Source organism: Paramormyrops kingsleyae, chromosome 13 (assembly GCF_048594095.1).
Source record: "Paramormyrops kingsleyae isolate MSU_618 chromosome 13, PKINGS_0.4, whole genome shotgun sequence".
Lineage (NCBI taxonomy): Eukaryota > Metazoa > Chordata > Actinopteri > Osteoglossiformes > Mormyridae > Paramormyrops > Paramormyrops kingsleyae.
Window position 1 is genome coordinate 24,886,409 of NC_132809.1, and position 15,630 is coordinate 24,902,038.

General features: G+C 45.0%; 2 protein-coding genes and 1 long non-coding RNA gene across 4 annotated transcripts in view; 1 reads left to right on the plus strand and 2 right to left on the minus strand.

The window, feature by feature from the left end:
* On the minus strand, positions 1-8,244 carry dbndd1 (dysbindin domain containing 1). Of its 2 annotated transcripts, none has more exons than XM_023811237.2 (5): positions 8,113-8,244; positions 6,745-6,891; positions 3,834-3,971; positions 2,754-2,807; positions 1-1,609 (listed from the first exon to the last, which is right to left on the minus strand). In XM_023811237.2, exons 1-5 carry the CDS (start codon positions 8,165-8,167, stop codon positions 1,488-1,490), a joined length of 516 nt encoding a protein of 171 aa, XP_023667005.1. In that variant the 5' UTR covers positions 8,168-8,244; the 3' UTR covers positions 1-1,487. The 2 variants fall into 2 exon arrangements, with proteins under 2 accessions (XP_023667005.1, XP_023667006.1); XM_023811238.2 differs by having other exon boundaries at positions 6,745-6,888; positions 8,113-8,242.
* LOC111843568 (uncharacterized) overlaps positions 8,207-15,630 on the plus strand; it is a 20,829-nt gene continuing 13,405 nt past the window's right edge. The window contains exons 1-3 of the long non-coding RNA XR_002838193.2: positions 8,207-8,446; positions 8,935-9,062; positions 9,684-9,763. This is a non-coding gene — a long non-coding RNA (uncharacterized lncRNA). The remainder of the gene's footprint in view (positions 8,447-8,934; positions 9,063-9,683; positions 9,764-15,630) is intronic.
* On the minus strand, positions 11,742-15,174 carry LOC111843566 (forkhead box protein F1-like). The gene is made up of 2 exons (XM_023811236.2): positions 13,991-15,174; positions 11,742-12,532 (listed from the first exon to the last, which is right to left on the minus strand). Exons 1-2 carry the CDS (start codon positions 14,934-14,936, stop codon positions 12,372-12,374), a joined length of 1,107 nt encoding a protein of 368 aa, XP_023667004.1. The 5' UTR covers positions 14,937-15,174; the 3' UTR covers positions 11,742-12,371.

A 15,630-nucleotide genomic window follows, 5' to 3' on the forward strand; every position in this document is an offset into this window, starting at 1 on the left:
TACTGTAACAGGAATTCTCTTTATTTAAACAAACAGCTATGTAAAATAAATGTATGTTACAAATGTGTTATACAATGGGTTTGTGTTTTATGCAGGTTTTAAATACAATACATAATATATACACCATATATCCTGAATTACATTTCCCTGTAAATGAACACAGATTACATAATTATGCCGTTATACTTTTTTCATTGAGAAAAAGTATTTAAAACACAAGAAATTTGAAGAGCATACATTCATGTTTAATATAAGCTGCTGGAAAGGACCCCCCATGGGATCAGGCTGATGGGGCCCCAACCAGAGAAGAGGATCGGCCCCTGGCCCCGGGGCCTTGTTCATTCACACCTGCACTGCGCTTCAGTGTTGGGACATGAGCTGTGCAGTTTCTTTGTTAATGCTTATGCTTCAGGATATAATGTTACATGACGTTTTGCCTGTGTTCAGGCTTGTGTATAGGGTTGAAATGCACAAAGTTTAATTTATGTCGTATTCTAGTGCAGATCCTGAGCACCTTCAACAAAGCTTCAGCTCTCACAGGGACTGCTGGGAGGAGCAGAGGTTCACCTCCCCAAGGAGCACATTTTGAAAATGGCCTCAGCGGCACCTCTGAGAACATGAGCGCTTTGGGTAGGATTTCCATCACTTGTGTGTCAGAGTCTGTGGCCGGAGTTTTGTAAGCGGTTCTGGTTCAGGACTCACAAACGAAAAGACACGAGAACAGAACCAGGACAGGTACGCTGGGCTGCTTGGTGCAATCTGTTATACCGTAGGTTGGGGGCCATCCATTTCATTAGTGAATTTTGTTGTTATAAATTGTTACATTGCTGTAGGTCTCACTTAAGCACAGTCAGACTTAACACCTTAACATAAACTGAAATAGATGCAGTGTTTATTGGATTAACGCTCTCCATCCTAACAGACATACACACACAGTGTAGTAAGACCCACAGCACTTCAGATTCCAACATGCTAAATATGTAAGCGTTAGGTTCTCGCTGAGCGCTCACATGGGTAAATGCGTCTGTCTCTCACACAAATCTGCAGCCTTGTACTTCATCATGGACCATCTGTTTTCTGATAGTGATAAATGGGCAAAACCCATCTTTGCTCATGTTTTATTGAAGGTCAGCGGGTGACAGCGGACATGTTTGTCCCTGTGGCATGGCAGCTTTAGTATCAGCTGTCATTCTGACCTCACAGCCTTCCCATCAGAACTGTCTCCGGGTGCCAGTTTTCTTTTGCGTCGTGAGCAGGACATTCTCCTGAAGCAGCATGATGGTGACACTGTGGTTTGGTCCCCTCCCTGGCCCCCTGAGATGGAGCCCCTTGGTGTTGTGAGGGAGGAGAAGTTCCCAGAACGCACTGCAGGCACATGTTCCTCTTTCTCTGGGTCTGAGTGGGTTTGCTTAGCGCCAGCGCCCTCGGTCCCCAGTATCCTCCTTCTGTCACTGGCTCTGGCCGCTTCGAATCTCCGGGTGCAGGAATTACTCCTCGCTGTCTGATTTATGCTGCCGGTCCCTGTCTTGAGTTGGCTCACTTTTACTGTATTGGGTCCAGGAGGTGGAGTACATGTACTGGCTGTGGCCCAAGGGGGACAGGTCTCGCCCTGGGGCACAAAGACAAATTTACAAGGATGACACGTCCCTGTTGTATGACATGTCCTCAGTGTATGACACATCCCTGTTGTATGACATGTCCTCAGTGTATGACACATCCCTGTTGTATGACATGTCCTCAGTGTATGACACGTCCCTGTTGTATGACACATCCCTGTTGTATGACACGTCCCCGGTGCATGACAAATCCTCGTTGTATGACACATCCCTGTTGTATGACATGTCCCCGGTGTATGACACGTCCCTGTTGTATGACACATCACTGTTGTATGACACATCCCTGTTGTATGACATGTCCCAGGTGTATGACACATCCCTGTTGTATGACATGTCCCCGGTGTATGACACGTCCCTGTTGTATGACACATCACTCTTGTATGACACATCCCTGTTGTATGACACGTCCTCGGTGTATGACACGTCCCTGTTGTATGACATGTCCCCGGTGTATGACACATCCCTGTTGTATGACATGTCCCAGGTGTATGACACATCCCTGTTGTATGACATGTCCCCGGTGTATGACACGTCCCTGTTGTATGACACATCCCTGTTGTATGACATGTCCCAGGTGTATGACACATCCCTGTTGTATGACATGTCCTCGGTGTATGACATGTCCCTGTTGTATGACGCATCACTGTTGTATGACACGTCCCTGTTGTATGACACATCACTGTTGTATGACACGTCCCTGTTGTATGATACATCACTGTTGTATGACACATCCCTGTTGTATGACACGTCCCCGGTGTATGACACGTCCCTGTTGTATGATATGTCCCCGTTGTATGACACGTCCCCGTTGTATGACACGTCCTTAGCTTATGGCAGTTGTGGCTTAATGGTTAGGGAAGCGCACTCGTAATCAGAAGATTGCAGGTTCAAATCCCCGACCACGAAGACACCACTGAGGTACCCTGAGCAAGGTACCACCCCCAAGCACTGCTCCCCGGGCGCTGAATTAGCTGCCCCCTGCTATGTCACGAAAGTCACATATGGGTTAAATGCAGAGGACACATTTCGTTGTTGTGCACTGTATGCTGTGGTGTGTCAACAATGACAAATAATCACAAATAAATAAAATAAAACAATAAATAAAATAATATGTCAGATGGGCTCTGTGGGTCGAACCTGGTAGGTGACTGTCACTGTGAGGCTGGAGAGCTGGTGTGTCTCGACGCAGACCTGGGGACGAGAGGACCAGGCACAGGAGACAGTGGACAGAAACAGCAGTGAAATGGTTAGTATGAACCCACCCACCCCCACACCCCCAGCTGGTCAGGTCCATGTGGTTAACCTATTTTTATCTTTATATTCTTTATTTTACACTTTATGATCTTTTCTCCATATTGGTCTTGCAGCTGTTTGGCCAGATGGCTAAGGACGGATCTGCGGCACCCCTTCGTCCCGAAGCTCAGACTCTGTGTTGGTACGTTGCGGTCCAGCCCACTTTCATGTGGCTGGGAATCAACCCGGTGCCTCCATCTCTGTCGGCTTCACCCTAAAGGTCACGCTGGGTCATTCGCTCTGTTTCTTTCCACACGGCCAGTGAGGAAACTGCCCAGATGAACCTCTTCGTGGTGAGAGAGGTATATATGTGGGGCAGCCTAAGTTTTAATGACTAAAGCACAATTACAAGCACAGTGTGATTAAGGTAAACATCATGATCAGGCATGGCCTTCTAAAATGTCTCAAATGCCTTGTTTTGGCATCTTACTAGAGCGGCTGTTTGATTTCTAAGTCCGGTTGCTATTCTGCCAGCTATCGCCCCCTGGCTGCAGAGGACTGATGGTGCGGTGGCTCCCTGGGTAAAACTGTTGCCTCTCACCTCTACTCTATGTGTCCAGTCTGTGTGTTCCCCCTGTGTCAGGCACACTTCCTAAAAATGCACCATAGTATGTTCATGTATATTCCCACGTAATGGATGGGTGTCGTGGCTCTGCCTCGTTCCCTGTGCTGTCTGGAACAGGCTCCCCCTGACTGTCTAAGGTAAGATGGTCGTAAGGCGGCCAGATGGATGAATGAACGATGGATGGGTCCCATCACTGCTGTTAAAAGAACGATATCTCACAGTCCCAAGGTAATCACTAATGCCACACGTAAGATTGATATTATTATCATTATTATATGATTAAAATATAATCAGCAGCGGGGCCAACGCTGTCAGTCAAAGAGGCATGAGGAGGAGTCTGAGGATCGGGGACCTTTTACCTGCTGGTGATTCAATGTGCTTCTCTTCATCCGAATCGCCGAAGACCTCAGCCAGCTCCTGGTCGGACACGTCCGTGAGCTCGGTCAGGTCCAGGAGGTCGAAGTGCACCTCCAGCGAGGAGACGCTGCTCAGAGGCTCTGCAGGAGAGCGAGGCAGAAGTTGATGGGTACCACGGCTGGGACCAGGAGACGCTGTTACGCCCCGGCCAGTGCAGAGCTCCAGCATCCTTCTAGATACTTCTGCAGACACTGTTGTGCATCAGTCACCAAGTTCTAACTCGTGGGATGAGATTTCCCATCATTCACAGGGCAGGAGTTAGCTGTGTGTGTGTGTGTGTGTGTGTGTGTGTGTGTGTGTGGTTCAGACATACATTACATTGTGTGGACACTTTGTCTGTTATTTTGATGTGGGAACCATTTTTTCAGTCCACAAAAGGGGAAATTTAATTTTAATTTTGTTTGGTTACTTATGGTTAAAGTTAGGGCTGGGTAGGGGTCAAGGTTGTCATTGTTGGGATTAGGTTTTGCCCATAGAAATGTATGGAGAGTCCCCACAAAGGTATGAGTACAGGTCTGTGTGTGTGTGTGTGTGTGTGTGTGTGACTGTGGATGTCTTGGGTTATGTATATAATATATTGTGGGGACTAATTGTCCCCAATGTCATAAAAACCTGTTATTTTGATGTTGTGGGGACCACGTTTTCAGTCCCCACAAGGTGAAATTCTATTTTATTAACATCTGTGACCGCAATCAAAAAACTAAAAATGCCAAAAGTCCCATATTTTGTTTGGTTGCTTATGGTTAAGGTTTGGGCTGGGTAGGGGTTAAGGTTGTCATAGTTGGAATTAGAGTTTTCCCCATAGAAATGAATGGAGAGTCCCCACAAAGGTATGAGTACAGGTCTGTGTGTGTGTGTGTGGTCCAGGTATACCTTACCTTTTGGGGACCAAATATCCCCAGAACATGATGAAAACCCGTTTGTTTTTTACCTTAAGGGGACCAGTTTCCTGGTCCCCATATGGGAAAACTCTATTTTATAAAAATCCATATGACTGCAATGAAAAAACTGAAATTGCAAAAACTCCTGTATTTTGTTTGGTTACTTATGGTTATGGTTAGGGCTGGATAGGGGTTAAGGTTGCCATAGTTAGCATTAGCATTTTTCCCATAGAAACGAATGAGCGGTCCCCAAAAAGATATGATTACACGACTGTGTGTGTGTGTGTGTGTGTGTGTGTGTGAGTGAGAGAGAGAGAGAGAGAGAGAGAGAGAGAGAGAGACATCAGAAAGTGGCCATGGGGCGTTTTTGTGGCTCTCTATACAGCCTTCCTGTGCCAGCCCTACATGCCCTCTGTTCCCCACTGGGATAAACAGCAAAAAATGTTATCAATCATTTTGGACAGTTTTGTGAAAATCCGAAAGAGACCCAAGGGGGCCAATGATGTCATATCCCAGATTCATGTGGTTTCCCCCTCTGAGCTGTGGAAGCGGGAAGCCGTCTCTCACAGAGCCTGCAGGGAATTATGGGGCATGGGGGCAGAACTGGCTGCTTTCTGCAAGATCATCGTGAGGATGTGGCAGTGACACTTTCACAAGTAATGGCTTAGGATGTCCATCCTCCCCACATCACGTGATACAAAGACCCAACGGTATGATCTAGATCTGGCACATACAGCGATTTAGAGGGAAGTTTTAAAGGTTAACGTGACAGATCTGGGCCATTCGGCTGTGAATCTGCCCTTGATGGCTTTATTAGCCACAATCTGGAAACCAGGGCCAAGTTGATCTGGATTACTGAAGGAAGCCACTTCCTGTCTCCTGTTGGCATTTCCTGTCACAGCCCCACATGTCTCAAGGCAAATCAAACCCCTTAAGGGATGCTCAGTATCCCGCTCCCTGACACTGCAATATGGGGGGGTGGGGGGGGGGGGGGCGGGATACGGGCCTTTCACCACATCCTCTGTGATTATGCATTGACCATCCAGCGACAATGATGGGTCTGTGGGCCGTGTTTGTAGCTTCTTGTTCAGGCTTGGACCTCACCCAGGGAGGGAACGGCCATACCTTTGTGGGACTACACAGAGTGGATTTTCAGCTGCACAAGTAACAAAGAACAATGGCTGCAGTCTGTACGTGTCAGTCTGAGCAGGGATCCTACGATCAGAGCAAGAATGAGTCATGATGCCGACTCCCCTGTCTTCACCAAGCTCTGAGTGGTGGCCCCATCTTCCCTCACCCCCCCTTTCTCTCTCTCTCTCTCCCACCAGTGTGGGGAAGCAATTAAAAAGGCCAATAGGATGTTAGGTTACATCTCGAGGTGTGTGGAGTTTAAGTCAAGGGAGGTGATGCTACGATTATATAATTCCTTGGTAAGACCCCACCTAGAATATTGTGTGCAGGTTTGGTCACCATACCTTCAAAAGGACATTGCTGCCTTGGAAAGGGTGCAACGGAGGGCTACGAGAGTGATTCCTGGTCCTAGAGGAATGTCTTATGAGGAGAGGTTAGCTGAGCTGGATCTGTTCAGCATCGAGCAAAGGAGACTAAGGGGGGACATGATCCAGGTCTATAAGATTCTAACGGGTCTGGATGCTGTTCAGCCAAATGGCTACTTATTAGTTTAAATACTAGAACTCGTGGCCATAAGTGGAAAGTAGCGGGAGAACATTTTAAACTGGATGTGAGAAAGCACTTCTTTACACAGTGTGTAGTTAGAGTATGGAATAGTCTTCCTGTTAGTGTAGCGGAAGCTAAAACCCTGGGTTCCTTTAAATCAGAGCTAGATAAGATTGTAACAACTTTAAGCTATTAGTAGAATTCTGCCCAAACAAGCTTGGATGCAGTTTCCATCAACCCCCCTGCCAAATAGCACCCCGACCCCCCCCCGCCATTTGCCATCATTAACACTCACGTCTCCTGTCTGTCAGATGCAGTAGCCCAGAAAGGGGCAGTGGGATTGCTCTCTCCTCTCCCAGTGAAGGATTATGGGATGCCTCTGGGCTCAGTTCCCCTGAGCTGCAGGACTTCAGTGGCTTCTGAACATCCTTGTTTGGATCTGCTGCGAAGGACAAGCAGGGGATGAGAAATCAACCGCTTGCTTAACAGCGCTCAGGGCTGGTTCCTGCAGCCCCAAAGCTGGTTCCTGCAGCCCCAAAGCTGGTTCCTGCAGCCCCAAATTCATTCTTCAATCACGATGTCTCCTGATCACTGTACAATAATGCCTGATTATTAGTAGTAAAGTAAATTTATGGGATTAGACAGCAGCCAGCTGGGTCATGTGACTCTAGGGACTTGAGTATGTAGGAACAGATGGTGTCACGGTGAGGATGTATCTCATTCGCCGTCCATTTCCTGGGAGCATCAGCTGCTCAAATTCCAGCCCTTTTTTTGGTAGCTCACATTCCAGTTCAAGCACATCATCAGTTGCTCGAACTGCTTGAACTCAAGCTACACGTCCTTCTGTAGGGACCCACATTCTGCACAATCTCAGGGCTGTTTACAGAAGACTACCTTCCAATTTCTTGGCTACACTGAGTTTTTTGAGAGCACGTCACCAGTGATGATCTTACACAAACCTCTGCATTTTACCCCGTATTCAGTTTCCTGAGGTATCTTTATCTTCATTTTAATAAAAGCCATCTGGAGCATCTGACAGATCCACACACGAGTATCACACTTGTATCACACGAGTATGCACTTCACTGGCTGGTGTCTCACTAATTTAACGGAGGTGCAGGTGACGCCTCAGCAGACTCTCAGCTCCTGCTCCGTCTCTGTCATTCGAGTCACGCCGTCACCACCTGTAGCGACTTCGGGTCTCATCCGAACATGAGAAAACCGGCCGTGTGCGAATGACACATTTTTACAGCAGATGCTTCAGAGGCTGAGAGCTGAGGTCTCCTTCAGGAAGTTCGGTCTCGTCTGACTGGAAAGTCCATCTCTGTTCAGTCAGCATGGACTGATGACTCCATCCATGTTACATTCATGCTGACCAGCTGCACACACCCCCTGCTCAAATCAACCCTAAGTTCTCTCTGTTAAACACGTAATCTGAGCTCCTTCCAATGAGGCGATACTCAGAGCTGAGAGCAGCCTTTCCATGCCCACATCCTGGTCCCTCTGCACTGGGTCCGTCTCCTCCAATCGAATATAGTCATGCTGTTGCTCTCCTCATTATATACCTGTCCCTCAATGTCACCATGCATGTTACATGTAGATAGCGTGTTCCCTGCCACTCCTGACACACCCGTGACTCACACACACAGTCAGCTGCCCCTACCTTGGCCAGCTGCTCCTCCGTGTGCCTCCATCCGGACCCTCTGTGGCATGAGCATGAGGAGGGCGAGGGAGAGCGGGGTGTGGAGAAAGTGGAGGGGGCCGCTCCCTCATCACGGCATGGATGTAGTCAGCTGGAGCAGACGGGGAGAGAGGGAGAGAGAGAGAGAGAGAGAGAGAGGGAGAGAGAGAGAGAGATCACAGAGCTACTTCACAGTGACAAAATGAAGGCGGGGGGATTTCTGGATCGTTTATGAACTCAGAAAGCAGAGGGAGGAAGATTAGATAAAAGCACAAGATCTCTAGGGGAGAAGGACCAGCGAGTATCCATCAGGACGGTAAGACTTGGTCCCGGCATGATGAAACGTGTGTGAACATGTGGAGGCTCTGCTTGAGCTCTGAATCGCTGCAGACGCCATACTCTGGCTTCAGAAGCATCTACCATCACACACACACACACCATGTGGTACACCCCCTCGCACTGTGGCTGTGAATCAGGGTTAATATAATAGATATAAAAGCATTTTAGAGGGGCTTGGCTCCTACCCCCAGGCTGCTGCTGTCTGTCCACAGCTTCCAGCTTGAGTGCAGTAAGTAGAAAGTTGACCTTATTTACACATATCTGGAGGTGCCATCCAACTGAGCCCCTGAATCTGCTGGCCAGTATCTGGAACAAGCAAGCAAGTAGACAAGTCTGTCTGAGATTCCGAATGGAGCGTGGAGGATAAAGAAAGCATTGTGCTTCTCAGCAGACATCTCAGCAGACTTGAGCAGATTTATTAGTCATCTCCAGGTGGTTCTTCTTCACACCTTTATCTCTTGGCAGATTTGCTGCTGAGCAGGATGCAGTGGGTTCGGGTTTTTTATGACGGCACCCTCCTCTTTCCGGATGTTCTCCTTCATCTTCTGTGGGGTGACAGAACTTGCACTGGACTGCAGCTCATGCCTCTGCTGGTGAGTTTGTCCTTCCCAGGGGGACAAACCTTGCTATTTCATTCAAACCTGAAGCTTTGCCAATAACCTGAAGTTATTGGCAAAGTGTGTGGTCCTCTTTTCACAGAAATACTATGTTTAGAATTTGACACAAAAGTAATAAGTTAGATAATTGATTAATGTTTCATAAACACAGCCAGTCGCATGCTGATAGAACCAGGCATCAATATATCACAGTTTTCATGATATATTTTAATGGCATTTCCTTCAGGAATTCTTGGTAGATGTCACCCTCTAGTGGACTGTGGAAGGAACAAGCAAAACTACAGCAAATATTTACAAAAGCAGCAGGGGGCTTTATCAGAGGGAAATGTGTAAGGGAAGAACGGCATTACTACCAACAAACCCTATACATACAAAGGCTCATATTCCACAAGAACCAAAGCTCTTCTCACTCATTCTCCACACCTCTACACTTTTAGTCACATGTGACAGTTAACCTTCCTTTTTGCAACCGAGCAAACAATTCATGTTTATGAAACAATTTAACTTAATCTGTCCACCATAAATATTAAAAATGTTCATACTGACCCAGATATTGGCTTGATTTCACAATTTGATTCCCCATATCTATTTGCACAGGCCCAGTCCCACCTATGATTACAAAGGACTTCAATACCCATAGGCCTTCACTGGTCATGCTGATTCCATTTACAAAAATGGTAAATATACTGTGTTTGTTTATGTGAATTGTTGTCCTGGTTACTATTACTAGGTTACCTACCCTATATAATGCGCCAGCGGGAATGTGGGGGGTGGGTGGTGTTATCAGGGCCCCTCTTCAAAGGGCTTCAGATCCGCAGTGAAGGCCTTACTTATTGTTTAAGGTGGTTTTATTCATATTCATGCTTTTATAGAAAGAGACGTAAAATCGAGAAAGCAGGATCAGACAATCCTGGAGCAACTGGAGATTAGGGGCTGGGCTCAGGGACCCAACAGTGAAACTCTGCCAACTCTGGGATTCGAACCACTGACCATCCAATTACAGGCACCGTTAGGGGTGTAGGATCTGTTTCTCTTATTCCCCCCCCAAATAAGTAGGCCTTCCATTTAAATTATTATGTTGTGTGTGTCCCCGCCAAACATCAAACTTTCTCCTATGCTTTATGGATACAGTGTCCGACCAGCTAGAAATGCACTTCGAACATTTAGAAATTCAGTTCCACATGTGCAGGGGCATTTTAAAACAGGACGACACTCTCTACTGCAATCTCTGGACATCAGGGTCAGTCAGCCCTGTAGGTGACATAGGCAGCCGCCTAGGGCGCCAATTTCACTTTGTCTCCGACAAAAGGCACCAGTGTATGCTGCCACGCCAGCTAGGATCAGTATTGTCGGGTATTATAATAATATAATATATGGTTATAAGGTGTTTTAATAACTTTACAGCTAATAGCTGGATACTTGGAAATGCTGCGGCTATTGTACTAATAGGCTTAATGCATAATAGTTAGGGATCCCAGCCATTAGGTCAGCTGAGGATTCATACAGTCCAGGTGGGCAAAGAGAATCGCTCTTATCTACCGCTTCACAGCCGCAAAGACGTTTGATAAGAAATTGGTCATGATTATATGTTAAATCAGACCACATAGATTACTGTCAGTGTGCGTGTTCATGCTTAATCCCAGGGAAACATGACTGCAAAACTAAAGAGATTAAATCCTTTAGTTGAGATTTCCAAATTAGACATATATACATAATACTTTTTTTTTTTTTTACTTTCTGAAACGTGAGTGATGCTTATTTCATATTTAATAGTACACCAAGATTGACCTTTTCCAGACAGAAATATTTTCCGATTCTTTACCGCCTGGTTATGTTTTAGCACTCATGAATCTGGGCAGGACTGATATTTCTTACGAAAATTGATTGGCTTGATGAATCAGATGCTACAATAGCCGGAACGTTTCCTTCCCACAACGCTAAAGAAGGGATAAAGTGTAAGGTTTAAAGCTCATAAGTCTGAACTTTATTCTAATAATAATAATAATAATAATAATAATAATATCCATCTATCTTCCAACCAGTACAGCATTGGTCTTCTAACAGGGGTCCGCGAGTCCGCCGAAATTTCACAAAATGCAGCGACACTCAAAATTCAATGATTCGTCAAACGTAGGCTGCCTGGCATTCAGCACCAAATAATCACAAAATCATTGTCCTCCACTGTTTTTTTTTCTTTTTCCTAAACAAAACAAAGTTATAATCAAATTATTCGGCGTTTCACCTCACTCCGGCAGCGTTCCTTCCCGGATCTTAGCGGTAAGGCACGGGGTCTCTATAGCTCTGCTGTACTTTGTTGGAGGTGCCTAATTTTAAAAAGTGCTTCATAAAAAATACTGCAATTTTTTAAAGCAAAATGATGGCTACCAATCAACCAGTGATCCGACCTATACCCAATATAATATTATTAAAACAATCAGGAGAAAGGCCGTACTTGTGTAGCCTATTTGGAGAAAACAAAACGGCGCTTCAAAATGGGGGGAAAAAAATCAAAATCATCGATTTGTGCTGAAGGAAAGATAGTGTGAAATTATATTAATTTCCCTCGCAAACCTGTAAATATTGATTTTACAAATATTTACAAATATCATTGTTAAGTGCTGTTAGAGAAATGTTCCGTATGAATAGGACAAATCATAATTTGAGAAAATATTTTATATGTATTGTATATACAAATAATCGCGATCCCCAATAATTTTACTGCATGCCAGTGCATTTTCTTTATACAAATAGCGTAAATAAATTTCCTTCAAGATATCACGTATACTGAAAAAGTAAAAATGCATGATATGTACATTTTTTGTATGTCTGAATAATTCACATATACATATTAAGAAACTACAGCTCTATGTAGGCACACATCTTTAGTGTTTCAAGCGAAAACAATCATGGCAAATGTTGCCCATAAAGATATATTTTACATTTACATTAGAAAAGCATAATAAATAATCGGTCGCCAATTCAAAGTGCCTTACATCTTCTATGATTGATAAAATTGCGTCCAACTTAAGTCCAAAGTCATTTTATTCTCCAAGATAAATCAGTCATTTCGAAGATCCACGGGGACACATCCAACAGGAGATGTTTATAAGCTGTAGCCGTGATGTACTTACTGAGCGAACCAACAAAACATGAAAAGCGGTGTATTTGTATATATGTGATGCCGTTTTCGTGTAATAAATCCGCCATGGTGACTTGGCAGCATTTTTCGTCGATTTCTTTTGTTTTCTCCAGCAGCTAGAGAAATGAAGGAGTGACTGGTCCATGTCACATAATACAGGGTTTTATGTCTTGGTAGGTGCCTTGCTGCTGATAGTAAGGGCCGCCGACTGCAGAGTGCATGGCGGCCGATGGCATCGCGTTGAAGGGGAAGACGAATTCCTTCCTGTCACACATGGCAGGGGACTGGGAATGATAGCGTGCGATTCCTGACAAAATAAGTTTACAGTCATTAAAAGTGACGAAATTCAACAGAGCTTTGATAGACAGACACCTAACGTCGTTACGCATCATATTCCAAATGCAACGCTGTTGGAAAATAATAAAACTGAAATTATTTTCCAGTCATTTGTCATATAATATTTCAGAAGAAATCGACAAACTATATTTATTAACAGGCCTATACTTTCTTAAAATATCGCGTTTGAATAATAGGCCTAATGAAAAAAAGATTTAGATAGGCCCACTGTAATAGAACGTTACACTTTTGATATTAAATTTTAGACTATTTATAGTTTACATATACATAAAAAGGTACCATTTTGCAATAAGGCTACCCATATAAAGAGTTCATGAATGGTTTATAATCTGGTTATTAATTAGGTTGTAACACTTTATAAATTAATAGACAATTTTAAACAAGTTATAACAGTTTTCTTTTTATTAATGAGTAACTACCATTTACAAGTAGCAAAAGGGAGCCTTATTGTAATGTGGTGCCCATAAAATATGTAAATTGTGTTCAAAAATGATTCTAAAACAGACTATTTACAAATCTGAAATTAGGCCAATCTCCCTTTTATGAAATATCTTGTGCTTATAGCAAATAGGCATACAGAAAATGTTAAGCTGTTGAACAAAAGCTATGAAAACCTGATTATTTCTGGAGGTGCTCAACCAGAAAATGAACACCAATAATTTCACATTACGCTGAACAGTAACGCAAACATTTTTTTTTTGTACTGCAAAAGTTATCATATTGCAGAAAAAAAATGTTATTCGAATCATTCCCATAAGCTCGGCTGGATTTCTTTATCTTTTTTGTGGATAATTAAAGGTAATTATCTGGGCTTGGTTGTTTCGGAGACAGCGGATCGGCTGCACGCAAATCCCCCGAGATGCGGCGCCTCAGGTCCGCCTCACTGCCCGATCTGGACCTTCAGGCCGCTGCATGGAGAGCGAACATAACTCCTAGCGAGATGCTTCCGTATGTTTCCACAAATAGCTCCAGGGATGTATAATAAACATATATCCAGGGTTACCCGCTGTGAGTTAAAATAGGACAGGAAACAAAAGCAGGTACATCGTATTCTCATCGTTCGTGGTGTAATGTTTGGGGTTTCTCTGTTTTCATTCAAACTACATATTCTAAAATCTGAAAAAGAAAACTTGTTTTATGCTCGATGCATTTCGTCAAATGTACAGACGTTGCTATGCATTATAATCAAACGTCAAGGCTCGCTTTGAAAAATGGGACTAAAGTAACACAATGTTACAATTACTGTTTAAATAAATCACATTAACTTTCAGAGCAGTTTAACTAAACCTCGGAGTAATGATGATTGATCTGTGAGATGATATAATTTCTTTTAAAAATAATGTTAATAATGTGATTTTTTTTTAGAATAATTTCCAGACTGTATAGAATGTAACGACAGGTTTCGTACCTTGTAGGTCGTGGCCATTCTGGTGTAGATAGCCACCGTCCAAGGGATGCACCCCCAAGGCCGGCTGTAGCGGATTTACTCCCGGGTTACAGGGTGCCAGCGGCGGCTGCTTGATGTAAGAGGGGCCGTTTGCCCAGGTGGAGGCTGCGCCGGAGTAGCTTAGGTGAGACTCGATTACTCCCCCGCCTGGAAGCAACGGCGAGGCGGGATTGTCATGATGCGTATACTCGCCCCCGTCAGATCCTGTGCAACTCCCCACATATGAATGTCCACTGCTGGGTGACATGTGAGACGCAGAGTGCCCTGCCAAACCCATGCCTTCCATGGTGTTTAAGTGCCCGTTCATCATCCCAATCCCGCTATCCAGCGAGAATCCGCTCGCAGGACAGGTCAGGGATCCTCCTGTTCCCTGGATGTTATAGGACTCCGGTAAATGGTTGAATCCGAGCCCGTTCATCATGCTGTACACGGGCTTCAGCGCCTGGCATTTTCTCCGGAATCCCCTCGGTCTCCGACGGAACGACCCTTCTTCAAACATGAACTCGCTTGCGGGGTCCATAGTCCAGTAGTGCCCCTTCCCCGGTCTGCCGAGCCCCTTGGGCAGCTTGATGAAGCATTCGTTGAGGGATAGGTTGTGGCGCACGGAGTTCTTCCATCCCTGGTAGGAGCCCCTGAAGAAAGGAAAGCGGTTTTGGAGGAACTGGTAAATCTCACTGAGCGTCAGGCGCTTGCTGGGCGAGCTCTGGATGGCCATGACTATAAGAGCTATGTAGGAATAGGGAGGTTTCTCGGGCCGGCGGATTCCGGCGTTGGTCTTTTTATTTTTAGTCGTCGAGGAGGTGGGCTCCATCGCTGATGTCTGTCCGCTCGCTTCTTCCGATGGGGTACACGTGGAGTTATTTTGAGCAGGGGCCTGTGCCGAGGCTTGCGCAAACTCTGCCGTCATTATTCTCGTGCACAGCCTTCAGTCACTAACCTGGAGACTCTATTGCTTTATTAGTAAAGTCCGCGGTGCCGCAATGTATTAAAACAAACGCTGTGATCGGATTGCCGTTTTTCTGTAGGCCTGCTGCATGCCTGCATACCGCGTCTTTGAGCGCAGTTAAACAGGATGAAGTCTGCGGTTCGAGTGCGCTCCTTCTTCCTGCGGAGATCCCTTTACACTTATCTCCTGTCATCAGCGTCTTACAAACCCTGAGAAACCGCCCATTCAGCCCCTCCCACTCCAGTGGGACGCAGTCGAGGGAAATGCCTGTTTCTGTTTCTAATGACAAACTTTTTCCCGCTTTCTTTCCGCCTGTCCAGAACGAAATAGAGCTTCAGCTACACTCCAAGTGAAACAGTTTTGCATAAAATGAGCCGATTTTCAGTGACAGGACCGATTACGTGATATTGGCTGGGATGTCGGTGTTTTTTTTTTTTTTTTTTTTTGTAAGTAGGGTATTTCCAGTGTCCAGTCTTAAATCAATTACGTTGCACAATCTAGTGATGTTTATCAGTTTGCCTTTAATTCTGCATTTAGCTTTACTAGTACTTAAAGGCCTATGTGTATCAGTATACAAATTCCATATATTCCGTCGCAATACTTCGGAGCATCGCTGGACTACCAGGTGATGTAGCCTATAATGTGTAGAGAGGTT

What these genes read in the sequence shown, in the direction of transcription:
- LOC111843566 (XM_023811236.2), bottom strand. Translation starts at nt 14,936, where the DNA reads ATGACGGCAGAGTTTGCGCAAGCCTCGGCACAGGCCCCTGCTCAAAAT. An exon ending in GAATGGCCACGACCTACAAG is followed by an intron (nt 12,533 to 13,990) that starts GTACGAAACCTG and finishes TTATTTTGTCAG; the next exon opens with GAATCGCACGCTATCATTCC.
- dbndd1 (XM_023811237.2), bottom strand. Translation starts at nt 8,167, where the DNA reads ATGCTCATGCCACAGAGGGTCCGGATGGAGGCACACGGAGGAGCAGCT. An exon ending in CGGAGGAGCAGCTGGCCAAG is followed by an intron (nt 6,892 to 8,112) that starts GTAGGGGCAGCT and finishes TGTCCTTCGCAG; the next exon opens with CAGATCCAAACAAGGATGTT. An exon ending in CAGTGACAGTCACCTACCAG is followed by an intron (nt 1,610 to 2,753) that starts GTTCGACCCACA and finishes TTTGTGCCCCAG; the next exon opens with GGCGAGACCTGTCCCCCTTG.